The 27443-nt window shown below is 43.7% G+C and overlaps 1 protein-coding gene across 4 annotated transcripts; it reads left to right on the top strand.

Annotated features, from left to right (window-relative positions):
* The first annotated feature begins 138 nt into the window (after positions 1-138).
* On the top strand, positions 139-26892 carry SEC16A (SEC16 homolog A, endoplasmic reticulum export factor). Of its 4 annotated transcripts, XM_069031509.1 has the most exons (32): positions 139-205; positions 4182-6733; positions 7481-7993; positions 8552-8697; positions 11043-11128; positions 12047-12176; positions 12619-12817; positions 13878-14055; positions 14469-14611; positions 15041-15102; positions 15325-15463; positions 15722-15964; positions 16214-16311; positions 16851-16932; positions 17087-17204; positions 17425-17536; positions 17801-17906; positions 18363-18503; positions 18599-18712; positions 19317-19518; positions 19710-19952; positions 20630-20718; positions 21108-21266; positions 21507-21584; positions 21811-21867; positions 22037-22148; positions 22430-22567; positions 22648-22748; positions 23139-23213; positions 23827-23886; positions 24769-24843; positions 25257-26892. In XM_069031509.1, the coding sequence occupies exons 2-32, from the start codon at positions 4253-4255 to the stop codon at positions 25323-25325; spliced, it is 6549 nt and encodes a 2182-aa protein (XP_068887610.1). In that variant the 5' UTR covers positions 139-205; positions 4182-4252; the 3' UTR covers positions 25326-26892. The 4 variants fall into 4 exon arrangements, with proteins under 4 accessions (XP_068887610.1, XP_068887607.1, XP_068887609.1 ...); XM_069031506.1 differs by having other exon boundaries at positions 4182-7993; XM_069031508.1 differs by having other exon boundaries at positions 4182-7993; positions 13938-14055.
* Positions 26893-27443: the final 551 nt, after the last annotated feature.

The raw sequence follows: 27443 nt of genomic DNA on the forward strand, positions 1-27443 counted from the left end.
ACTCGTCCCGCCCCCGTGTCTCTGCCCTGAACAGCAACACGGCCGGGTGCGCGCGCCGCCGTGACGTCATCGCGCGCCGCGCCGTGACACGTCGGCGGCGGCGGAACCCCGAGCCGGATGTGCCAAGATGGCGGCGGCGGCCGGTGCCGGGGCCGTGAGGGGCGGCGGGGGCTGCTGAGGGGCCTCGGCCGGCGGGGGCTGCCAGGTACCGCGGGGAGCGCCCGGAGGGAGGGCCGCGGGTCCCCAGTGGGCTGCGTGAGGAGCGCCGGGCCTAAGGTGCGGGCCCCGGTGTCTCCGGTGCCAACCCCGCCGTGCCTCAGGGTGGGCCTCGGGGCTGTCGCAGCGCAAGGAGCTGGCGGGTCCCGCAGCCCTGGGCTCGGCCCCCCGCCCCGGTTGGAGCGGGTTGTGGTGCCGTAAGGAGGGGCGAAGGCGCTGCCGCAGTCGCGGGGCTGCGCTGCCCGGGGGTTTTCCCGCAGGATTTGGGTTGCTCTGGGTGGTTTGGAGTGGGGCGGTGGGACAGGGACGTTCTGCGGGGGTCCGAAGGTTATTGCGTGGGGTGCGGGAGGGAGGAAGTACCGTCTGATGTTGGCTATCACGTATTCCCTTTGACAGCAGCAGCGCTGGTCCCAGGTCAGGGCTGTTTTTCCGAGCTGTCAGGTGCCACAGGTCTGTGCAACTGGTGCTGACTCAGGAGTGCGGCTGCCTGAAAGCCTCGGGAGCTGCTGGGGTAAAGAACTGGTAGTCGGGCTCCTTTCAAAATAAACGGGAGTGCTCTGTGCTGCTTCTGTGCTTTTGATTCCCAAAGAGCTGTTTTCATGGAGTCACAGACTGGTTGGGGTTGGAAAGGACCTTCAAGATCATCTCGTTCCACCCCCTGCCCTGGGCAGGGACACCTTCCACTGTCCCAGGCTGCTCCAAGCCCCGTCCAGCCTGGCCTTGGGCACTGCCAGGGATCCAGGGGCAGCCGCAGCTTCTCTGAGCACCCTGTGCCAGGGCCTGCCCACCCTCACAGGGAAGAATTCCTTCCTGAGCTCATTAAACCTGCCCTATGCCAGTTTAAAGCTGTTCCCCCTTGTCCTGTTGGCTACATTTTAACAGAATAACATTTGTAACTCCGGTTGCTGCTTAGGAAAAGCCCGGTAGGAATCTGTCAGGAGCATGAATGATGCAGAACATGTTCAGTCTGTCACCCACATGTGTGCAGATGTGCAGCTGTCTGCGTAAGATAAAACTGAAGAAGTAGTTGCTGATTTTAAAGCTGCAAATCTCTTTTTCCAGCTGTTCCTGTATTTGAGATTGCAGTGGGGTTTTATTTTGTCACTTTGTTCTCATTAGGAATCTGTGTATGTGAACATGTTATTTATCATTTGGTTCATAAGTGAGGATGAGAATTAATATTAGTCCTCTGTAACCTGCTTTGGGGGCATAGTTATTCTGTTTAAGAGTAATTTATTTAGATAGGATTAAATTAATAACTAAGTCCCATCAAATAAATGATTTATTTATAGATGAAGCTATAGAGCTCATTAGGTGAAATTATTTTTATGGCCTTGTCTAGAGCGTTTTAATCTTTTTTTCCTCGTTGGCAATGTTTTCTTGGTATGCCTGGAAACACCTTCTGCAATTGTTACTCCTGGTGACTCATGTTTAGCAGGCTGCTCTGCTTTATCAATTAAAAAACTGGCTGAAAGTTAAGAACTTCCAAACTAGATAAAACAGAGATGGATTGCTCTTAACTTGTGTAGTTATTTCTAAATTCCTTAAAATCAGCATTTCTGTTAATCCTGGATGAGGCACAAGAGAGGGTCAGTAGCACTGAGTTATCTTCTGTTTAAATTACCTGACATGGGCACGTTCATTTTATTTGGACTCAATTCCTCAAATCTTGCTTGCTTTTACTACTGTGTGCAGTCTGTTAATATTAACTTTGCTTCTGAGGAAGCTGATCCCTTGTGTTGAACCTCTGTTATGCACCATCAAAGATCCTGTTTGAGGAATGGCAAGTTCTGCCTTAAAGTAGGACTTTACACTTATTTTAATTAGCTAATTACTGGTACCGGCTGTTACAAAAATATGGCAAAGTATTAGGATTTTTTTAATGAGACACTGCAAGGAGTAAAGTCCACATTAGACATTTGGAAGTGGGTATTTAAGTTGGCTTTTGTGCTCAGCTGTATTTCAGAAACAACTTTTCCATGAAAAACAGAACTATTTAGTAGATACCAATATTTTGTTCGGTGAAGTTTGTGCTTTCCAGGACATAACTGCCTTGGCAGATGGTTTCATTAGCTTTTTTCCTCCCCAGTCCAAAGTAGCTTGCATAAACCCATGAGTTTATTTGGAGGGGAGAGAGGAGTTCTTAAAGACTGCTTAATACAACAATAAACACAATGAAAAAGAAATGGGGATGCCCAGAACGGCCAGAGGTTCCTTAAGCACGTGGAAATTGGGATGGGTGTTTAGGCAGGGTTTCCTGGAAACATGGTTGGCAGCAAGGTTGGTAAGCATGGCCAGCTGGAAAACCTTCACCTCAGGATTGTAACAGGCAAAAAGATTGTAAAGTCCTGAAACCTTTTTGTAAGCATTCCTTGATGGAATTCAGCAGCTGTGCTTTAAAAAGAATGGGGAAGGCACATGCAAGTACTGCACGAAACTGATGGAGCTCTAATGCTTCTGTTGAAATCTGTTTTGTGTTGTCCTTCCCATCTTAATAAAACACAGGTTTATGGAGTCTTAACTGAAGATGTGGCTATGGAATATATGGATATAGGGAAGAAGCTGAGAGTCTCTGTTGACTCTGAAAGAGGGACCTGGGTTATACACAGGGCTGTTGGAGAGATTTTTCCTTAGGAGAAGTTGTACTGATGTCCAGTAAAGTCTGTGTGCTGTGGCACCGTCAGTGTGCTTTTTATTGGAATTTTTAGGTATAAATGTTTATGAAATACGTGTAGTATTTTTGATAACTAGAAACTAGAAGTTTGTCCTGATTACAAACATCTGACTTTTCTGGCTTCCCATTTTATTACTCGTGCTGACAAGATGCTGAATCTTAGAAGAACTCCAAATAAGAATTGTACAGCTTTTTTCTTTTATAAACAGAAGTGCATCTGGTATGGAACCATTGCTGTGGTTACTTCACTCTGCATATTATAAACAATATTTGTTGTGTACTATGAGAAAACAGGATTATCACATATTGCTAAGGCTTCACTGGGCTCCACTGGACAAGTATTGATGAATTCCTCTGGTTTTGTCAGCCTCCATCCTCCCCAGATTGTTAAGTGGTGCTAAAATTGAAAAAGACACCCTGATGAATTTATTGTACTTCCTGTGTACCAGATTCCTGACTGGTATTGTTTGGAGTTGGAGTTGGATTACTTCCGAGCGTGTCCTTTCCACCCTGAAATGCAGCTGTAACCCTGATACTGTGCCAAAGTCCCGCTGGTGTTAAAGTGAGAATGGTCATTGATAGGTGGGGGTAGCTGATTGTTTTTCTGTCCTTAAATTGAGTTTTGCTCTGCAGAATTCATCTAGAAGAGACGATATTTGTGATGAAGATCCAATTGTCTTTCTCAAAATAAATAACAATACTGTACCACACAGTGTTTTCTTAGTTAAACCAAAAGTGGACTGTTGAGGGTGATAACATCTGATGAATTCCTTCTTGGGATGCTTCTGATTTTACCTGTGAAAAGGTCCATTCACATGGAGTGCCAGTGCATCAGGGCTGAAGATCATCTCTAACAGAATTAGAGTTAGATAATGACTTCTCAGCTCTTCGTAATTAAACTGAGCAGGACATGGTGCTGCAGGCTCTGTTCTAGGCTGGTTGCTGTCCTCTCTGTGATGCATATTTCTGGGACATGTAACAGTGGGATACCATTGGAGGCTTTGACACTAGTACAGGTCTGAACTGTGTTTAATTAGTCTTACTTGGATATATTTGTTAGTAGAGTTGTTAAATAATGTGCATTGATGCCACACAGCCTTAGACTTCATTAATGCCGGACTTGGATTTAGAAATTTAATAGAGTGTGTCAGTTTCTTACGTGTTCTGAGGAGAAGGGAGATACTTTCCACTTCAAATTATTCGAATGATTTTGTTTCTAAAATAAAAGTTGCTTAAGTGCTGCATGTATGGTGAGAAAGGGAACTGACTTGTACCTGTGTTGTCTCAGCAGGGCAGAAGACGACACCTCTCTACTGCCTCCGGGGCCGATTTATCACGGTGTGACCCTGCCAGAGGGCCGCCATGCAGCAGCCACCGCAGGCTGTCCCAGCGGGAGCGGCTCCTCCTCCTCCCGCCGGCGTGGCTCGGAACATGTACTGGAGGAACAGCCCGCTCAGCAAACGGGCAAACGCCGCAGCTGCCCCGGTGCAGCCCGTGACAGACCCGTTTGCCTTTGGCAGGCAAACCCCACAGGGCTCCCCTCTAGATAATCCATCCAAGGGCAACGCGCTGGCGTTCCCACAGCCAGCCCTTGTGCATCCGCCGCCCTCCCGTGCCGGGGACAATCCTCATGGACCACACACGTCTCTGTCAGCTCCTGTGTCTCAAGCAGGGATAAGCACCAGTACCTTTTCTAATGTTCCAGTTCCTTCTCCGTCCCCGGGCTATGTTATAAATAGTGCTGCAGAAGGGCATCCCAACGCTGATCTCGGACTCCGTGGGCCTGCAGTGCCGTTGCATTATAACCCAGGAGCAGCAGTGGAAAATTCTTTCGGTGTGCATCCTGGAATGGTGGCTGCAGCAAACAAACCTGGAGCTAGACAGGATGTTGGCAGAGATCCAAGTGATGCACCTTCAGGACCCAATGCAGCAGCACTCTTCCCACCACCTCCCCAGCAGCCTGGGTCCCAGTGGAGGCCTGTCCCAGGGAATCTGCAGTCTCCAGTTCGGAATTTTGTGCCCTATCCTGAGCCATCTCCTCAGTCTGACGTTCATAACATTTCTCAGCCTTCTGTCAGCACTTCTCACCCTCCTCCACACACAAATGTCCCGCAGGGTCCTGGACACCAAGGTATTCCACAAAACATCATGCAAGCGCCTTTATCCGCTGGTTGTGAAAAGAATGGGAAAAATGGCCCTGCAAACAGCAGTCATCACATGAACAGCATCCAGCCTGGAAATGTGTTTAGGCAGAACACAGAAATGACTAACCCTTGGTTAAGCCAACCTTACCAGGAACAGTTTTACCCACAGCCACCTTTGCAAGACTCTGGTTTTGTCCTTCCCACAGCTCAGGAAAACAACCCCAAAAACCAGTCTCCAGCTATGTCTGAAACATCAAATAGATCTATTCCCACCGATCGAGATCCAGGAACTCTCTCCATGTTTTTCAAAGGGGATGAGGCAGAAAATGAAGAAATACTTTCATCTGAAAAAAATTACGTAATGGAGAAAACAGAGTTTGATGCCTGTCAGCCAAATTTGGCCTCCCTGTATCACCAGCCTGTGCATCCTCAGCAGGGGGCAAGCAATGTTCTCTCTCAGGCACAGCTTGGTACAGGTTCAGCTGGTGAGATGGTACAGAAAGGAATGGATGTTCAGTACTTCCCTAAAATTGCCAGTCATCAGGAGGCACAGGCTGCTAAGCACTCTCTGTTCGCTGGTGATGACAAGGCGCAGATAGGTGACACAGCTGCTGGGTCCCAGTACGAAAATGTGGAGAACCTGGAGTGCATTCAGAATCAGGAAGTGCTGCCAAGTGAACCACAGAACATCAGTGCTTCATCCCCTGCTGCTGGTCCTGATCCGTACAGGTACGGATCCTTCCCGGGTCAGATGCTTCCAAAGAACGCTGTTGTGAGCCATGCTGAAGGAGGACCAAACCTGGAGGCACCTGATTCCTTACCTCATCCTGTCCGACCAGACAGTGTCTCTTCCAACTACAGCAACATTAGCCACAGGAGCACTTCCAGCTCAGCACGGCCCCCAGAGCAAGTCGGTACATTTATCCAGCAGGAAATTGGGAAGCCTGATGAGGAATCCTCTGCCAGCTTCTTCAAACAGATTGACTCCTCTCCTCTGGGAGGTGATTCAGGTGAGCTAAACCTGAGCAAGAACTACCATGGCAATCTATCCCAGCCTCCCACTCCAAGTCCTCCTAAGCCTACAGGAGTGTTTCAGACAAGTGCAAATAGTTCTTTTGAACCTGTGAGGTCCCATGGAGTTGGTATAAAACCTGCAGAGATTGACCAAGCAAAGATGGTGGTTGAATTAAGAGAGAACCACTCAAACCAAAAGAATATCAAGAAGAACACAGCTGTGCCTGCTGCATCCCCTGGCAATCTTGAACAGCCACCAGATAATCTGGAAACAATTTACATGCCTCAGGTACACCCAGGGCCTCTTGCAGGCACTGGGGAAGCTGGAAATACGCTGCACTCTGGACCTGTTGTGGAAAATATACAATCAGTATCTGAGAGACGGTCCTCAACCAGAGCTCAGGGAGCAGTTAAGAAGTGTGATAGCCCAGCAACAACTTTATGGGCTCACAATGAGTTACCAAATTTTGGGGGAAATGTTCTTCTAGCTCCTGCTGCTCCTGCGGTGTACGTACCTGCCAAACAGACTGTGGAAGTCATTCAGCCACCAGAAGAAGGCCTGTCTAATCAGCAGCCATGCAAACCAGGGACTATTGCTGTGCAGCATTCCCAAGATGGAAATATAACTTTTGAAAATCTTGAGAATCCTCCCAAAATGGGAGAAGAGGAGGCACTTCAGTCTCAGGCAAGTTCTGGTTATGCAAGTTTATTGTCTTCTCCACCTACAGAGTCTTTGCAAAATCAACCTATCCTGATTGCTCAGCCTAATCAAAGCTATAACTTGGCTCAGCCAATTAATTTTTCTATTTCTCTATCTAATCAGCTAAGCAACAATGAAAACAATCAGCCAATGAAGGACTCTGGAGTTGGGGACAAGCCTGCAATGGGTCCCCAAACTTCACATGCTGGTGGGGAAAACGTGCCGTTACCTGTGATGCAAGTTGGATCTCTCTTAGTTAATTCACTTCCAAGTACTAATCTATTAAAACATAATTTATTACAAAGTCCTGTTAATTCTTCTGATGCTGCTTCTAATCAGCCTGCAAACTTGCTTATGAAAACTCCTCTTAATTTGACTCCAGAAGGGCAAAAGAATGTTAATATGGAAGGCCTCGTTCCTGAATTTGCTAGCAAGCCAGGGTCTAACTCCTCTGTTTCTCCTGGGACAAATCTTCCCAGTGGAAGTGCAAGTGGAGTCGTCCCCCCTGTTAATTCCATAGCACAGGCTAATAATTCTGCAAATCAATCAAGTAGTAAAGAAGCTGCTGGAGTGCTCGACTTCACAGTGTCACGGACGTTGGAGAAAAGCAGCACAAGTAATTCTGTGCAGGTGCACAGTCAGTCACCCTCTGGTGCTCCAGTCCAACAGGCGGCCGGCGGCGCTGCTCAGGTGCGTCCCGAGGTGCCTGACAAACAACATTTCTATCAACAGGTGACAAAAGATGTACAGCACCAGGCTGTATCAGACAGAGCTGCACAGGGAGCGCTGCCACCCCAACCACAAATGCAAGCAGCTCAGATGCAGCCACCAACATCTGGGCAGTCCTCAGTTCCTCCAGACTCCCAGATTTCCAAAGGGGCTAAAGCCATGCAGCAGGGGGAGAGCCAGGTGCTGGGCAATCGTCCCCAGCCTGGGGGACCACAAGAGGCGGGTTCAGCCCAGCCACGGTACAACCAGACGAGTCCCAGGAAGCAGCCGGTGTCAGAACAGCCTCCAGGTGCTCCAGCTGCCACAGCCCCTCCTGCCACCACTGCTCAGTCAGTCCCACCCAATGGGCAGCAAGACCTGCAGCGTCCACCCCCGCCTCAGACCCCTCAGGAAGCCTTTGGTCCACCCCAGAACCCTTACTACTACTACAGACATCCTTACGATGCTTACCAGGCTCCATATCCACCACCTTATCCTCCTGCAGACCCCAGGACTGCAGCTCACCTTTATTACATGGTAAGTTTTCATTTTGCCTTTTCCTCTCCCTTAGTATGTAGTATTAATTTTTATTTCTGAGTTACGAATTTAAACAGTTGTGTCATGATTAATATTCAGCAGAGCATTCATGTTAAGTGTTTAAGTGTAGGGAAAATCCAGACAGCAGTAACAAAACTGACACTGCAAAGATTATGGAAGCTTAAGTAGTTCCTGATATCAGTTCCAGTTGGCACAGATGTCAGCTCATAGCAATTTGTTTGGTTCTTTGGAAAAAGTTGGCAGTTATAATGGGCTTGGCTGTCCAGGTGCTCAAATTTGGTTCCTGTCTGCTGCCTGAATTATTGATGATTTAGTAGAGAGGTTGAACTGCCTTTAGTCCAGACATAATGTTTTTTTCTTTAAGTTGAGGATATTAATAACTTGACTGCCACAAAAAGTAGTGAAAGCTAAACTGTAACTTATTAATCTGCATCTCTTCAGGTATCATCGTTGTGGTGTGAATGGTGAAGTTTTTTGGTTTTAACTGTTATTTTGGAGGTGTGAAGCCTCTTCCCTTGCCTGTGCTTGCCTTTGCAGGAGGACAGCTACGGGCAGTACGACCCCCGGTACCGACACTACGACAGCAGCGGCACTGCCTACGTGGAGCCCGGGAGCTATCGCTATCCCGAGCCTGAACGGCCCAGTTCCAGGGCCAGCCACTGCTCTGACAGACCTTCCTCCAGGTGTGTAATTCCTAAATTGAGTCAAGATCTGGATACCCCAAAGCAGAGACTCTAGTGATGCCTGTTGGAGTTTTACAGCACAAACCACAGGGAGGAATTCAAAACCTCTTTGTGTGCTGCCATAGGGACGGACGGTATCGAATGCCACGTCTGGAGAGGATACAATTGTGCAGCCTCTTCTCTTGCTAGAGCCTTGTTATTCCTTTCATTCAGTTCTCTGGGGGTTGTTGGTGTTTCTGCCAGGCAGGAAGTCACTGCTATGGCCTCAGTGCTGATGTTTGCTGTGAAAGAGCAGTGCAGGCCATGGGTTGTTAGTCAATACTCATTTATTTTCTACCTTGCACTTAAGCAGGGGCCCCTCATTCTGTTAATGAATGGCACTTTTGCCCATTGGTTGGGGTTTGCCTTGCAGGCACCATGGATACACGGTGGTTCAGGTGCTCAGAAGAGAGAGTGGTGAGTCAGGTGACAACATCCTGGTGCTGTGTCAGGTCCATTTGTGTGACAGTTCCCTCAGCTGTGGATAAGCTTTCCTCACAAAGCTCTCAGGCTGTGGTCTGGATGGCAGAGGTGCTGTGTGGGCCTGTCCCACCCACTCATTTCACTGCAGGTTTTGATTAGGGAAACTTAAAAGCCTTGATCTGTCTGATTAATATGAAATAAAGAAATTTGAGAGGGGAACAGTGTGTTCAGATGCTCCTTGAAAACGTTAAATAAAAGTAGGATTAAATCTCTAGTATTTCTCAAGAAAGAAACAGCAAATTCCCTTGAAGAGATTGCTGCTTTCTGATGGTTATTGTGTGAGTTATTTGTATGAACTTCAATTAATGGCAAAATGTTTCTGTTGTTATCTGCTGAGGGGTTTTGCAGTTTCTAACAGAGAAACTCCAGTTACCTCTCTGGAAATTATTAAACCCTTTGTAGTATTTGTCTGTTGTTTGTAGTTCACTCATGGAGCAGTGATCAAATTACAAATACAACATTTTGGTTGCCACCGCCAGAAGATTATAGATGTATTTCGGTCTTGAGGAGCACGAAACAGTGCCTGTAACTCCATGTGATAACTTTTACCATTTTGTGAGTGAATTTAAGTGTGCTGTGAGCTCTTGAAATGAGATGATAACCTCTAGTAGCACTTGTTGTGTGTACCCTCCTGAGGTACTATTTCTAGAAGGGGTTGAAGTTTCTGTAGGTGGCAGTGGGCAGATCAAAGCCTGTTAGAAGTGGCTCTGTCAGGGCTGCTGTGTGAGTGCCAGTGCAGTCAGACACGGGCTGTGGTGTGGAGCTGCAGGGCAGCAGAGCTGTGTGTGTGAAACTGCCCTGAATGTGCCAATGGTGGTGATGCAGCTTTGTAAATGCTTTGGGGAGGGAATGGGATCTCTCTGGAGGAGACTGGGGAGACTGGTTGGGTGGCTAAACCTGATCTGATAAGATCAGACCTCCTCTGCAGAGTGAGTGCTGTGTTAGCAGACTTCCCACACTCCTTGACTCGCTGGACCACTTTGGAGTTTGCACTCTGAGTTGTAGGACCAGTTGTAGGGAAGTGTGGAAGTTGCCATCACTTCACACTGGCATTAAATATCTTCACCTGCTGTGTGTATGTGCACAAGTGTGTTTGTGAGTGTGATGCACCTGTGGAGGCACAAACATCCATGGATGTATACATATATATACATTTATATGCATACATGTAGACACTGCATTTTTCATCTAATGTTCATCCTCTGGCTTTTTTCAGAAATTCTAGGATGATGACCTGAAAATGTTATCTAATAAAGGCTCATGATTTTTCGAGCAACGGCCACATCTTTTCTTTTTCCATCAGAAGAATGCTAATCATTTTTTTCTGTGCGCTGACCCTTACTTTGCTGTGTTGGTTTTAGCCATGTTTTTGTGCTCCTCTGGACAATCAGCTCTGTAAATGAGTATTTTCTTCATCAGAAGCTGTATAATAAAACACCGTTAAATTTGGAGTGGCCATTATTTCTTAATGAATTGTTAAATTATCGACTTCTCTGTTGAGACAGTTCAAAGGATGCTAATTATAGCAGTAGTTTTTGTGATTAATTGTCTGTAAGTAATTAAACTTATCACCAAAGCAGTTTACAATGCCACTAAATTACTGTATGCTAAGGGCTGTCAGCTTTTGATGGCACACAACAATTTAGTGCTGTATTGGGTTGTAAAGTCTTAATTTTATGATTCCCTGACTTTCTGGAAATGCATTGTTTTTACTATGAAACTATCTAATCAGTTGTGGCATAGAGTTTTTCCTACCTCCTGCTGACTTTAGAAGAGATTAAGGTGGAATAACAACTTTTTTATACTTGTGTGCTTTCTTTCAGGCAAGGATATACAGAAGATTATTATGGAAAAAGTGGATGGAGTGATTATTATTCAGGCTATTACCCAAACTCCTATGATTATGGAGGTAAGGTGTCAAAAAGAATTCTGATTTTTTTGCCATAGAAAATTGCAGATTTAAACAATAATTTATGGGGAAGAAAAATTTTAAGATCAGAGAACTCGCATGAATATAACTGGTGTCCTTTCAATGACCAGCAAGACTGAAATTATGCTTGCTGAAAATTGGTTTTTTGCCTGCTTCAGTTCTTAATACCTCTCCATCTTTCCTGTATGCTTTTTGGTCAGTAGAAGTAGTAAATAGAAAATAAAGTAAGTTTTTTCCTTACCTCAGTTTGCCTTTCCTTTGTGAAAACACTCCACTGTAAGGGTACAGAACAGTTTTGTTCCATGTGTTGCAAGCTGCCTTTCACTGGGGTGTGTCCTTGGTGTGTGACCTGCAGGCAAACCTGTAAAGTGCATTTTAGGTGGCTGTAAACAGCAGTTGACTCATGACTGGATTTTGGTTTTGTCCATCACTATCTGAGTGCTCACTGAGATATGCTGGCGTTGGGAGTCTGGAGGTAATTGCTTGTGTAGTGCCTGGGAGGGTTTTAAGCAACATCTGTCCACATCCTGAGATGTTTTGCTTGGCACTCTGCAGACTGATCACAGAGATTCTGTGAATGTCATAACAGATAGCAGGATTGAGTTTTAAAGATGTTAGAAAAGATCTGATGGCAAACACTGACCCCTCAAGAGTAACTAACTATAACAACCATCTTTTTAGAAAAAACCATGTTTTCGCTAAAAGGTGTAAAATTGATCTTTAAAGTTTTTTTTTTAACTAAAAAGAAGTGGACATATTTACATAGCTTTAAGTACATTGCTTTGGTTTTGCTCTCTGCTTCAGGACCAAACCAGCTTGTAATTAAAGAGAAAGAAGTAGAAAAAGATGATAGCCAAGGCTACCAATATCTGAACCATTTATTTTTCTTTTCCAAAGATCCAAGTCGCTGGGAACGATACCCATATGACCCCAGGTACAGAGACCCTAGAAGTTATGACCAGAGGTACTGGTATGATGCTGAGCACAACCCTTACCAGAAGAGAGAAGCATATCCTTATGGCAGCAGGTTTGTCCAGTCAATCCACGTTCTCCCAGTGCTCTTTCCAGAGCTGGAGCAGCAGGTTCTCTGGAACAGACTGTTAAAATGCAGTGTTACACATATTTCACAGTGCTGCTAGTCCTTTCTGTAGCTTTAACATAGGCCATTGAGGGAAACCAGATGAGCTGTCACATCACTCTGAGAGAAGGATTGGAGGTAGCAGCACTTGTTTTCAAATCAGTTGAACGTTCTGTGGGTTTTTAGAGCAGACTCTGAGTATGATGTTGGTCTTGATCTTGAATATTCAGGATGAACTCCTTGAAGGAATGTCAGTTTGTTTGCTGCAACAACAACCTCGGTGTAGGCAGTGGTTTAAGAACCCTTCTGGAGTGAGGTCTGGTTTTCCTGACAGTCACCTCGCTGGGGGCCAAGGCTGGCTGTGCTCATTCCTGCTTTGTCTGTCCCTCAGGAATGACCGATACGAGGATAACTGGAGATACGATCCCCGTTTCACCGGGAGCTTTGATGATGACTCGGAGCCCCACAGGGATCCCTACGGGGACGAGTTTGACCGGCGCAGTGTCCACAGCGAGCACTCCGGCCACAGCCTGCGCAGCTCCCGCAGCGTCCACAGCCACCAGAGCAGCTTCAGCTCTCGCTCCCAGCAAGTGAGTTCCAGCTGCACACACCACCCTGGCACTTTCTCTGTTGGGGGTGGGTGAAGCGTTAGAAAATAAGAAAATATTTTGGGTGTTAGCGCAGGGAATGTGTTTGGAAAATTTTGTAAGTTAAGGCTGGTTTTTAATACCGTTTTGAACTTAATATTTGTCACAGTTGTCAAGAGAGCTTTAATCAGCACTCAGCTGTGCAAGTTGCTACACACACAGAAATGGAAAATTTCCTCTACTGAATCCATTTGCTGTTTGTGAGAACTTTGCCTTCCCTGTGCTTGGCTGTAGTGGACAGTGTGCTTGGCTTTGTGTCATGTCATTTTTCTCATCACAAGCATGGCTGTGTTACTGAACTTGGGATGTGTTAAAGGACTAACTCCATATTTGTATGATGTTATTTTGACTTTAAAAGCAAAAACCAAAACTAACTGATTACTCATCCACTTTACACCACAACTACAGATACCTGAAAACCTCAGAGAATATTTGGCTAATTTTTGAGGTACACTTCTTGCTCATGTAATGGGTCATTTTACCTGTAGCTGGTTCCTCATGTTTCATGGAAGTTTAGGTACTTTCCCAGTCTGAATTCCAATTCATTTAGTAATATTTGAAGTAGTATTGGAAATCATTTAGGCATTAATCTTTAGGCACCTGAAGCCATTTGGCATTTGTTGGGTTTATTCTGTTGAGACTCTCTGTCTGTTACAGCAGAGGTGAACATTCATTCTCACTCACAGTTGCTGGTAACAGAACTCATGCTTTTCACACAAGAACGTAGAAATTCTGTTGTGAGAGAATTGAACGTGCTTGAACAGATCAAATGATGGTAAAAGCACTGGGGGAGAAGACAAAGATTAATTAATGATCTGCTGTAGCCTGTGCTACAGAAGGATCTCGCCGGGTGGCTTTCTGCAAGGCAGTGGTGCAGTAAGCCTGGTTCACAAGGAGCATTGACAATGGAAGCTGTCAGGAGGGAATGCTCACAGCCTGCAGTGCTGCTTGTTGTGTGTAGCTCCAAGCTCCCAGCTAACCCTCACTAATGTGATCTGTCTAGAGCCAGCTCTATAGGAGCAATCACGATCTAACGGGTAATGCCTATGAAACCCCCGCGCAGGCAGCGGCGCTCCATGCGGATTATCCCTATGGAGGGTATGATCCCAGCTTTGATGGACAGCAGCCTTTTACAGACTATGGCTACCCTGCTGAAACGGGCTGGTCAGCTGTGGAACAAGGTATGGACACGCTGGGGAAGGAGGGGAAGCATTCTGCAAAACACTTCTCTGGAAAATCTTTTCCAAAGTCTGTTGATGTCTGTCATTAGCTCTTTGAAGATGTGTTACACGTTTGTACAGACATCACAGAAATGTGGCTGATACAAACAATCAAAGCCCCTGCATTGAAAAAAATAACTGGATTTTAAAGTTCTTTAGTCTAGTTTTCTAGTTATTGCAAATCTTCAGATTTGGGACTTTGGGACTATAATGGAACTCATTAATTGTTTCTTACAAAGTTCAGCCAAATTAAATGACAAGAGTGTTTTCCACTAATACTTCAGAATTATTGAATTGGGTAAATACATCAACAAATTTACTTAGTTACAAGACATAGTAACCTGTTCTTGTTTTATCTTTTCTCCCAATTTCAGCACCTTTAAGGCCCTCAACACCTGAAAAATTTTCAGTGCCTCATATTTGTGCCAGGTTTGGGCCTGGGGGCTTCTTAATAAAAGCACTGCCAAACCTGCCTTCTGAGGGCCAGCCAGCTCTGGTTGAAATCCACAGCATGGAGGTAAAGTTTAAAAGGAAAAATGGGAAGTAATGGAATAAAGGTCTTTCTTAGGAGAGTAGGGAACTTGAATCTATAACTTCCTGATTTCTTTTTGGTTTTTTATGTCACTGCATGTATCTTTATCAGTTTGGGCTGTAATCATAAGTAAGACAGTAAATTTAAAAGTTCTTTTCCTCTGAGAGATGACTTAGTCATGACGAGATCATCTAGCTCTTTATATATAATTTTGTTCAGGATGATGTACAGAGTAACTTCCATGTAATGTAGATTTCATAATTTATCATCCTTGAGCAGGTTGTAAGTCACCCTTTGTATTTTGTTAAAGAGGCTTGATTACATGATGGGTTATGTTCAGGTCTGGGTGTTTTATTGATAAAAAGCAAAATTCATAGTTATAAGAATTTCTTATGGATTATATTTGTGTTTCAGACTATGTTACAGCATTCTCCAGAGCAAGAAGAGATGAGAGCCTTTCCTGGTCCTCTTGCTAAGTATGTTCTTGCAGTTTCCAGAAATAACTTTAAAGCATTCAGAAATAATTTCTTCATTGCCTGTAAATTACAGGATTTAAACTGACTTAAAATATTTGTGGCTTTTCACCTGCTTAAATAATGCAGGAGCTTTAAATTTATTCCTCAGACTAATCACACATAATGACCTGAATGTTTATATGTGTCTCATTAAAAACTTCTTTTCTTTTTTTTTTTTTTCAGGGATGAGACCCATAAAGTGGACGTGATTAATTTTGCACAAAGTAAAGCTGCACAGTGCTTTAAGAATGAAAATTTAATTGACAAAGAATCTGCAAGTCTTCTTTGGGACTTTATTGTACTGTTGTGCAGGCAGAATGGGGTATGTCTCACTGCTCGAGTTTTTATCTACCCTAAAGGATTTTGTTCACAAGTAGTTTTTGTGTAAAGATCAGGAATATGTGTTATAGTCACTGATCATGGAATAGTTCACAGACTGAAGGAATGTGGAAACTGGGCACTCATCCTCAGCTGCTCAGAGGTGCTGATGTTCACATATTGCTGTTGAAGTGACAAATAAAATGCAGGCAGTGTTGACATAACAGGTTTTTCAGTTTTTGTTTTCTCTCCACACACACAGACTGTTGTGGGAACAGACCTGGCTGAACTTCTGCTCCGAGATCATAAAACAGTGTGGCTTCCTGGGAAGTCCCCTAATGAGGCAAATTTGATTGATTTCACTAATGAGGCTTTGGAACAAGTGGAAGAGGAATCTGGTGAAGCCCAGCTCTCATTTCTCACTGATAATCTTCTAACCACAGTTGACAGTTTTGAGAAGGAGACTGAGAGATTCAGGGAGTTGCTGCTTTATGGCCGTAAGAAAGTGAGTGCTTGTGCTGCTACTTAACCTTTGCAACTTTTGTAGTGCATAAAATATTTCATGGCACTTGCACTACACTGATACAGAAGATGTTTTGCCCTACAGTTCATAATCTAAAGCAAATTAGTATTTGTTTTTTAGCTTTTATCTGAACAAACATATTTTGATTTGATCACAAATTACTACTGTACAGCTGTTTTTGTGAGTAATATGTGAAGCTATTCCCAGTAAACTAATTTGTGTCTTGATTAGGATGCTTTGGAGTCTGCCATGAAGCATGGTTTGTGGGGTCATGCTCTGCTCCTTGCCAGCAAAATGGACAGCAGGACACATGCAAGAGTGATGACCAGGTACTGAGTTGCTTTTTGATTAGTGGAATTTGGCTGCCTGTTCTGCTAGTGAGGTGGAGAATGTCAAAATCATGGGTTATCCATAGTAGTTCATGCAAGAATTATGCTTTAGTTTCACTGTGTATTTATTTGTCATTTGTTACCTTTTATTCTGGGGTCTTCTGGCTGAGAAGTTATTAAACCTGAGAAGTTATTTTCTTCCACCTGTTCCATTTAAGGGATATTTGAACAATGTCACCTGTGGCCTTGCTTGGGAAAAACTGCAAAAACTCAACTGTCAGTTTTGTTAAAGTCAGCTGGCTTGGGGAGAATCCAGAGGTTTTTCCTAGCTTAGACTGACTGGTGTTACAGTGCCAGACCCAGTTCACTGGGAATGTTTTACTTTTGGACGTTATCCCAATTCCTTCTTCAGTGTAGTATTTTCACACAGCACTTCCTTCACTTGAACTAGGTTAGATTCATTGCCACTGAGAGCTGAAGTACATTTTAACTGCTTACTCCATGTTTGTGTTTTGTTTTTCTCTGCAATGTCTCTGCAGATTTGCCAACAGTCTCCCAATTAATGACCCTCTGCAGACTGTTTACCAGCTCATGTCTGGAAGGATGCCAGCTGCATCCACGGTAAGATTCACTGGGAGCTGCAGGGAGGAGTGGAGTTCCCAACAGAAATCTTCCTAGAATGTCAGAGAAGTTGTTTTGGTCCTTTTTAGGTTGAAACACTTACCCATGCAGAGCTCCAGTCACTGATTTGACCTAGTAATTCTTCTAATTTTAGTGCTGTGGAGATGAGAAATGGGGAGACTGGAGGCCTCATCTAGCAATGGTGTTATCCAACTTGACCAATAATGTGGACTTGGAATCCAGGACCATTGCTACCATGGGAGACACTCTTGGTAACTCTTGGGGAATGAACAGGGTGATGACTGAAGGAAAAGCTTTGATTGCTCAGCTTATGTTTTTTGAAAACAGGCAATTTCTTCATAAAATATAAAGTGGAGCAGTTTTGTATGGGCTTGTCTCTATTGTGAAGGCATTTGAATGCAAAGCCAAACAATACAGGACAAAGGATGTGCCACTGAAATATCCTGAGCTCTGTCCTTTATTTTTCTGCAGCTTCTAAAGGCCTGCTGGATGCTGCTCATTTTTGTTACCTTATGGCCCAAGTTGGGTTTGGAGTTTACACAAGGAAGACAACAAAGCTTGTCCTGATTGGATCAAATCACAGGTCTGGCTTGCTTTTTTTTTTTTTTTTTTTTTTTTTAGCACAACTTTTTCAATGCAAAAATGAAAGTTTGAGAGACTGAATTGCATTGCTCCCCTTGTCCTCACAAGGAACAGCTGATTTTGAAATAACTACTTGATGTGGTGTCTTGTAGAAGTTGTTGATATTTTATGTCTGACAGAGCTGTGTGACTGACACCTACAGATCTGTGTTTCTTGTTAACATATATAAACTCAAATAATATTTTTCTTCTCCTATTTGAAACAGCTTGCCATTTTTAAAGTTTGCCACCAATGAAGCCATTCAAAGAACAGAAGCCTATGAATATGCACAGTCACTAGGAAGTCAGCCTGGTTGCTTGCCCAATTTCCAGGTGAAGAGCTGTTCCTGTTTTGGTTTGGTTTCTGTTTTGGCAGATTTCATGCTTTTAATCTTTCATGTGCTGTAGTCAGTGTGGCAAATATTTTATCTGCTATGACATCAAATATCCATGGATAGCAATGTAATATAGCTGTTTTCCTGTTTGCCACATTTCATTTTCACTTTTTTCACCTCTACATCCTGAACTTTTGAATTTTAACTTTTTTTATTGTAATTGTCTATTCCAAAAGAAAAATCCAGCAGAATTCGCTGGCGCTAGCTGTAGATAAATAGACAACTTCCACTGGATGCATTAGGTGGAAGAGGAGAATTGAATGCTTGTTCCTTAAATTTTAGATGTGATAATGAGATACCTGAGCTTTCAGCTGAAATGCCAGAGTGCCTTTGATTTGTTCCCACTCAGAGTGTTGTGATCACTTGGTTTATTTGTGCTGCTTGCCTCCCCCAGGTTTTCAAGTTCATCTATGCCTGTCGGCTGGCTGAGATGGGCCTTGCTGCCCAGGCTTTCCACTACTGTGAAGTGATTTCCAGAACTGTCCTGAAAGATCCCCATTACTATTCCCCTGTGCTGATTGGCCAGCTAATCCAGGTAACAGGAGGAAGAATGAAGTGTTTGTGGCTGGATATTGTAGGTGGGAAGCTGTGGCTGATGAGCTCACACTTCTCAATGGTTCTTTTCCTCAGATGTCATCCCAGCTGCGCCTGTTTGACCCTCAGATAAAAGAAAAACCAGAACAGGAATCTTTTATTGAACCCTCCTGGTTAGTAACACTTCGACATGTGGATGGACAGATCAAGGTACAGTGTGTGCTTTTCAGCACGAATTATTCTCTTTAAAGGATTAGTGTAAATCCAGTTTCCTAAATATTTTTTTCACACTGCTAATCACAGAAATGTGGGAAGTGACCTTATACACTCATGTCATGAATTGCAAATGTTATGATGTAAACCAAGTGAATTTGCCACACTTTAGTGCTCTGAGATTCAATACAGAATAGTTAAAGTTGTATGAGACAGGTTTTTCTTAATACCATAATGCAAGGAGAATTGCAAGACTCATTAGGTTGCAGTAACTCCTGCTGTAAGCAGGGGATCTGCTTGCCATAAAATTGTGTGTGAATTAGTGTTCCTAGATTATAACAGAAAGGAAAGTATTATCATTTATTTAAAGAGATGTGTTAGCAGTTTGAACCCTGAGCCAACTAACTCAATTTCAATTCAAAAACAAATAAACTCTTTAAATTATTGGTTGAACTTGGCTTATAAATGGCTGACAGTTCATTTTTTGACTAACACTAAAAACCTGTTTTCACACCTAAGATTTGCTTTGCTCCATGTTCCCTTGGTTATGAACTGAATGTCTAGTACAGTTCAGTTAATAATATTTTGCTTTTCCATGCAGGAGGGTGCAATAGCCTATAACACAGACAGATCCACTCCTCCTCCATATGAATGCAGCACTCCCAGCTCTGAACTGGACCGTGCCAGTCAGTGTGATGGGGGAGGTGGCCGTGACGTGGGTCCAGGTGCTGAAAATGCCTTGTTGGCATCCTTGTTACCTAATATGGCTCAACAGATGCAGAGCGTGCAGCTGATGCCTTCAGGTTGGTGTTTCATGTCCTTTATGACAGAGAGAAAGCAAAGGTTTCGGGTTTCTGATAGAAGAAACCACTTAAGAGGCTGGTTGGAACAGGGAGCTTTCACTTCTGCATTGTATCATTCATAGGGTAAAAGGTTCACACTGGAATTTCTGTTTAATTATAGCTCTTAACTCTGTTTTTTTTTCGTGCTGCAGTACCTCAGGCTGTCCTTGATGGCTCAGCTGCCATGATTCCTCCTCCTGGTGACCAGGGAAGTGTCCCTTTCTACCCAGTGGCTCCTCAGCCTCTTGGTCCAGGACCTGGCTTTGTACCTCAAGGATTTTCAAATCCCTATGGAACTGAACCATCCCCACTGTATTTAGGGTCAACACTACCCCCAGGAGGGCCACCACAAGAAATGGAACCACGGTCAGAAGAGCAGGCAAACCTGGAAACAGGTCTGGGATCTTAATAAACAGCTTTCCTTCCTTCTAAGGGGAATAAAGTGTTTTGAGGAATAATTCAAAATATCTCAGTATTAAAAAAGTAGTCAATATTTTGGGTAATGAAATTTAAAAACACCATGTAATGGTATAGAAACATCTGTAGAAAGTTGTAGTATTCATCCTGCTTTTTTGGCTTGCTTTAAAAGTGAGGTCAGACTCAGCAGATCATGATTTAGACCCTGACATCATCCCTGAGTGCACTGGGATTGGCAGTTCTGTTTCCAAGGTCTGTATCAGGGATTTCTGCCTCTGGATGTGAGCTTCTGGGATGCTCATGATAAGTTTCATTTCTGTGGCAGCAGAGCCTGACACGTGTGGAAGGAGGCAAACCTAAGTTTGGTAGAGTTTGAGACATGAGGAATCTTTAACTGCTCCATCCTGATGGTTGCATCCCTCAGCCTGCTCTGGCCTGTGTTTAGAACAAACACAAACCCAGACAGGAGAGGGGAAAAAATCACAGCAATTGCAGCTCTCATCCTTTAAAAGACCAGGTTCTCTCTAGCACAAAACTCATAACTGGTGAAAACTTTTGCCTTAAAACTATTGTGGGGCTTGGGGGCTTTGGTGTTTATTGTTGGTTCTTTGGTTGGTGTGTGTCCCTGCTAACGTGATCTAATTTCTTTTTTAAGGAATGCAGAGAATTGCCCCCGAGTCTCCTTCACAAAACTCCTTCCCTGAGCAGAGAGAGGATGATTTCTATGGCAGAATGGCTAATATGGTATTGTTATTTCATACATTTCTTCAGCTGCATTGCAGCACCATGCAAACACAAGAGGATTTGGGGGCTCTGTGTTATTCTGCAGCAAGAATTGAAGCTTGGTTTTTAGAAGTCCCCAAATAACCAGATTAAATGTCTTTAACTGTGTGGAAATTCTTGATAAAAAATTAATGTTGTGTCAGATATTCAGCTGCTTGTTTATTGTGCATTTATGTCCTGGCTTTATATCTAACTAGGCACCAGGACAAAGATCCATCTTTAGGTGTATTAACTTTTAGATCACTTCTGCTAAAGGATTTTACAAAGAAGGATTTTTTTTAGGAAGATGAAATGTGATCCATCACTGCAGCAGTGACAACTTTGTGCTTTGCTGTGTATTTGTTACACAGGGCTATGGGCGAAGATCCCGAACAACCTCAGAGTCCTCTGTTCATTCTGTGGGACGAGAGAGATCCAACTCTGCAGCAAAACAACCCTCTCCTCCTCCCTCTGCTCCTGCAGGGAAAGAGACTAAAAAAGAAACAAAGAAGGAGGCAGCACCTAAAAAGGTAAAATTTCTTAGAAAGGTATCTAGAGCTGGAGGAGATTTGTTAGTAAGTGTGGTCACCCCTAGTCCACGGTACTTAAGAGATCCTAATTAAATTGTTTATTCCTGTTTATTAGGTGCAACTCTGGGCTCAGAGTTGAAGTCCCTAACAGAAAATGTGTTGTTGCATGAATGTTTCTTTTAACCTGCCTGTAAAGCCAGTGGTGAGAGAATTAACTGAGTAGATTGAATTTCTTTTCAGACTGGTGCAACCTGGTTTCGCTGGCTGATGGGAAAAGGAAAGAATGAGGCTCACCTGCCAGATGACAAGAACAAATCAGTAAGGCCCCAAAAATCACAAAAACCTTTATACACTTGAATTTGTTCTGATGTTCTCCTGGATGACAGATGAACATTGTTTTGATGAGTAAACAAATGACTGTAAAACTTGGAAGATTATTTTTATTCTAAGACTGGGGGGTTTTTTAAAAAATAGTTACAATTATTTTCAACTGTTTTAGCAGCTTGCTCTGAGCTCTTTGGTTTTGACTGTGATTTTCTTTTAGATTGTTTGGGATGAGCAGAAACAACGCTGGGTTAATCTGGATGAACCAGAAGAAGAGGTAAAAACCTGAGTCCTCATGATTTTTCCAAGTGGAAAACAAAAACTAGGCACAGAATTTTCTTTAATCTGTTATTGGCTCTTAAGAGCTGCTTTTTACTGAATTTGGATTAAAATGTGCAACATCAGTCAACGATGTGATTGGATTTTTTTTTTTTGTCTCCCTGCAGAGTAAACCTCCCCCACCACCTCCAACAGGATTTCCTAAAGCTGCTCAGGCTGCTCCCCCTGGGCCTGGAGGCCCACCTGGTGCCTCTGTCAACGTGTTCTCCAGGAGAGCAGGTAACAGCCAGCCTGATATTTAAGACCTTTCCTGCATAAAATATGAAAGCAGAAGTCCTGACTTCTCCAGGGTTGTTTGGGAACAGTTGGCAGCTCAGTGGAACTGTGGCTATTGCTGGCTTTGCTCGTGCCCAGCTCCTGTCACAGTATCATGACTTGGGTGTGTTACTGTTTGTGTACCTGGAGTGTTATTTTCTGATGCTGAAAGATGCTTTAACCAGCAAACTTCAAAGTAGACACAGGCATGACTAACACAAGGCTTATTTTTGTTACTGGTTTAGCTGGAAACAGAGCCCGTTACGTGGATGTCCTGAATCCAGGAGGCACCAAGGCAAGTGGTGCTGTTCCTGCACCATCAGACCTGTTTGCCCCCTTGGCACCAATGCCCATTCCTGCCAACGTGTTTGTTCCAAACTCAGGTGTGTGGATACGAGTGTGGGGAGGTTGTATGGCTGGTTATGGGTATGGTGTGTTTGGCTAAATCCTATTTCCTCTGCAGTTCCAGGGGAATCCCAGCCCGTGGAAGGGAGTGGAGCAGCAGAGCACACACCAGCTGCAAACCAAACCAACACAGACCCTGCTGCAGCTGTGGAACCAGAGGTGGGTTAGAAGGAATGTCTTGTGGATAGAACTCAAACTTCTGGTTCAAACGCCCCCTCATGATTCTGAGCAGCATTTTCACAGCCACAGTACATAAAGCATTTTATTGTTGTGGGGACTGTGGGTTAACGTTTTACTTAAAGAACAGGAGAAGGGGAATGCACGTGGAAATGGAAGTGGGAGGTTGCATTTCCTCATTTGGCAGGGCTGCAGCTTCCATGGGTGCAGCATGTGCCAGGAAAGGGACCAAGAATACGGGAAGAGTCTTACACTGCCTGTTACACCTGCCTGATGTGTTGTAACATTGTTCTGCTTCAGTGGGATCTCTAGGGAAGTGTGAAATAGCCTCACAGTAACAGTGATAAACAGCAGTGCCTTGTTTTTCCTCAGTACTTAAACCCTGCAGCCCTTCCTCCAGGATCTGGACTTCCTGTTCCTAACCCTGATGGCTCCCAGTCAGGCGAGGTAAGGCTTGTTGCAAAGTATTTATTTAATGACTTTTAATGTTAGTTGTAATGGTCTTACAATGGGCCATCTAAAACAACAAGTAACTGATTCAGTGGCTGATGAGTAGCCAAGATGGGATTTGACTGCTTCCAGAATTGTACAGAAAAGACCTCTAAGCCTATATGAGAAGTTCAGCCTCCATGTCCTACATTCTGTGATCTCCTTTTCCTATATAAGTACTTTTAAAAGCCTTTTTCAGGGTACAATATCAATAGCAGTTTGAGGGTCTCTTCTTGCCTCCATGCATGCATATAATTTCACTAATATTAAGTGCAAGACACACGGAAAACAAATTGCTGTGTGCCAGGCAGAGTAACATTACCTTTGTTCCTACTTAATGTTTTCTATACCTACATAGTTTCGTGCTTTAAGAAGTCCTTTTGATTTAAACTAACTTCTGGCTTTACGTTTGGTTTTGTTTTGTTTCTTTTTTTAACTTGAAGTTGGTTTAACCTTTGGCAGTGAGACTTTGACAATGAAATAAAACAACTGAAAGCTTGGGGCAGTGACATGCATGACGACTTTTTTTATTTGTGTTTTTTTGTATTTGTGTGTTCTTGCTGTTTTGTAGCTTTCGCGCTCTAGTTCAATGAGTTCATTATCACGTGAAGTAAGCCAGCATTTTAATCAGGTACATGTGGCTGGCCATTCTCATTTATGTTAACTTATTTACTTCCCCCCCCCCCTTTATTTTGCATTTGCTCAAATACTAATGCTACTTTTAGTCATTTCCCCCTCATTTCACAGAAATATCATTAAAAGTAGATCATGATGTAGTGTTCCTTTTTACACTCAAACAGGGTCTTCAGTTTTGTGTATTTATGAGAGTGCATGTAATCCAGGCATGCTTTTTATTTATGTTCCTAAGATATTCACATAATTTCATCATCTTTTTTTCTGGGATGCTAAAGAAATCAGTTGATTTTAAACAAAAAAACTTCAAAAATCCTCAAACCAAACCAAACAAACCTCCTAAAAAGACTCAATACAAGCAAAACTTGGTCATTCTGCTGCTGCCAGTCTCAATTTGGTAATAAACCATCTGCAAAAGTCCCTGTAGGAATTAAAGGAATGCTTCATCTCTGCTGGGAGTTCCAGAGCTGTGGGGTCACCACAAAGGGGTGACACAAACCTTTCTGATATTTCTTAGTAAAGCAAAACCTGACATAGAATGTTTCTTTTGGGGCAAGTCCTGAGGTGTACTAACAAAGGCAGAAGGTACTAATTGAGTGGAGTTGCACTGGTGTCTTGTGTTGGTTTTGCATGCTTTGGATCTGCAGAGCTATTTGCAGTTGATGCATGTGACATTGTTTGGCCAATTCTTACATGAAGCCAGTCCTGTTCTGGATCTGGATGCAAACTGTACCAGCACTCTGCAGTTGTTCCAATCGGCTGCGCTCTCCATGTTGTTGGCATTATTCCTGTGAATATCTGCTCTGTATGACTTAGCAGACCACGTTGGAGAGGCACTGGAGCTCTGCCCTTGTCTAATTTCAGTGTTTTCTCTTCCCAGCCTGCCACTGTTCCACCCTCAGGGGCATCTTCAGCAGGAGCGGTACCGTTCTACAACCCCTCTCAATTTGCACAAGTGAGTACAGGCCTCATCTTTCCTTTTCCTTTTCTTCATTATCCAACATTTCTTAGAGCAGCTGTGGCTGCCCCATCCCTGGAAGTGTCCAAGGCCAGACTGGACAGGGTTTGGAGCAGCCTGGGATGGTGGAAGGTGTTCCTGCCCATGGCAGGGGATGGAATGTGATGTGCTTTAAAGGCCCTTCTGACCCAAACCAGCCTGATTCTATACTTTGAACAAAACTGTTGAACAAAACATGATTTTGTGCTTTACCAGCTAGGGTTGTTCCACATAGAGTGTTAAATGTCCACAATGGAACCTGCTCAATTTAACAAGTTTCCATTCAAAACTTTATTCCAAATTTTTAAAAATTTTGTCTCCAGCATGACACTTTTACAGAACATTTTGTTTATTCCTGTTCTTTTTTTCAGTCTCCTGCAGCCACTGGAAGTTCAAGACTGGGAAGAATTGGACAGAGGAAGTATCCAACATTGAAGTAGAATACAATGGCTTTGTATTTGGAATCCTCACTCATGTTCTGAGTATGCAAAGAACTCTTCAGCCTTATGGCACGTGGCATCAGCTGCAGTTGACATGACAGAAGTTTAATGATGGGTGATCTTCACGCTTGCACCTCATCTACGCAAACCATTACCAAACATGAAATATATGTAACTTTTCCTTTTCAAAACCTGGCTAGAAATAGCTTTGCTGTGATAAAGAATAGACACAAGAGAGGAAATAGTTGCTGTCTGTTACAAAACCTGTAAATTGCATAGGCAATTTATTCCTCAAGTTTATTTTAAACCTTACTAGCGTGACCTTCCGAGGCATAGTTTCAGGGATTCCTTAATTTCTGAAGGATGCTCCCCTCCCAGCAGGGGTTAAAAAAGAAAACATGTCCACATTGTAAGATAACACTGTGGCCTTAAGAGGACCATGCACAATTGTGATGCTTTCAGCCAGAGCGTGGAGCCAGAGATGTTCCCCTGGGAGAGGCTCGCCCAGGAGATGCCTCGTGCTCGTTTGGCTTTTGGGAGGGGAGAGGGGGCCACAGCTCATCCAAATAAATCGACCTATATTGAATGAAAACTGTGACTGTAATCTAATCCTGATTTGATTTGGATCTTTCCTAGTCTGTATGTAGTTTGTGGTTTAGACTACCTGTAAAGCCAAGTGTATAGTGGGAAGGAGCTCTGTATCATAGCCGACGCCGTTCTCTTGACGAGTGAGTGTTTGTTTAAGTGCAATACGGTTACTTTGCTTTCTCTCAAACTGCTGGCACTCTGCAGCTGGGGGGTAACAGCTTGGAAGTTGTTTATTTTTTCCTTTTTGGAGTGCCAGAATCAGTGTAATAATCCGTTCTTGAATCTCCATTACTAAAATAACCAAGGTCTTAAATAGGTAGCAGCTAAATTTCATACTAAAAGTAGGTGGATTAGACCTCTACAGATGGACTTTAAAATCTTTAGGTTTAATATAGGAAATCTTGGAAACCATGATATGCAGCGTTTATATTCACTGAAGAATCTGAATTATCTGCAAAGAGAGAAATAAACTTTTAAATATTTATTAAATCATTAGGCCATATTTTATTTAGAACTTGCCACCAAACTATTTGATTTTACTTGAATTTCTGCCCAGGAGTAGAAGTAATACGAATGTGAAATTGCCAGTATTTGTCCCCAATTGTTTATTTTTTTTTTTCTTTTCTTGAATAACACCACTTTTCTAAGATCATTATAGCCTTATGTATGTTCCAGAAGGTTTGTCTGCAGCCCAAGTAAAACACTATTTGGGGGGATTAGAAACCTTTGGGTGCTGGTCCATACTCAATTCCAGATGTGGGCAGCAGCAGTCAGTGTGGTTTACTTTTCTATAATTGAAACCTAATCAGACACTTGGCTTTCCTCTAGTCCAGCCAGGCTGCTGATTATTTTCTCCTTTCAGTAGAGACTGCCAAACAACTTCATTCAAGGAGGCTCCCTCTGAGCTGGGAGCAGCTGTCTTTCCTAAGTGTAAGATTTGACACTGTAAATTCTTAAATAAAATATTTTGCGCTCTGGAGCACTTTCACATTTTACTTTCTTCTTGTGGTTATTGCTTCAGTGAGCTGGGTGGAGGAACCTCTCCTGTTTGTCCGGGAATGATCTGTGTGAGGAAAGGCAGCCTGGAGTGTTGGTTGTTCGGAAGGTGCTTGTGCATCAGAGCAGGTTTAGATGGGATGGTGGGAGGCTGGTGAGGCCCTGGCACAGGGTGCCCAGAGAATCTGTGGCTGCCCCATCCCTGGAAGTGTCCAAGGCCAGTCTGGACAGGGCTTGGCGCCTGTGGAAGGTGTCCCTACCTCTGGCAAAGGTTGGGAACTGGGTTATCTTTAAGCTCCCTACTAACCCCAACCAGTCTGCGATTCTGTGATCGTTGAACTGTTCAAAATTGAAGCTTTAGGCTTAATCTAGGCAACTTCTAAAATTTCTTTAAGTGTAAAACGTTTATTTTAAGCTGCTTTTCAAACGCCGCCGGCAGCCCGTGTCGCGACAGCCGCCACTTTGCGCGGTCGCCGCTTTCTCGGCGCCGTGAGGGCGGGCGCTCCTCCGGCCGCCGGGGGGCGCTGCGGGCGG

Source organism: Aphelocoma coerulescens, chromosome 17, assembly GCF_041296385.1.
Source record: "Aphelocoma coerulescens isolate FSJ_1873_10779 chromosome 17, UR_Acoe_1.0, whole genome shotgun sequence".
Classification (NCBI taxonomy): domain Eukaryota; kingdom Metazoa; phylum Chordata; class Aves; order Passeriformes; family Corvidae; genus Aphelocoma; species Aphelocoma coerulescens.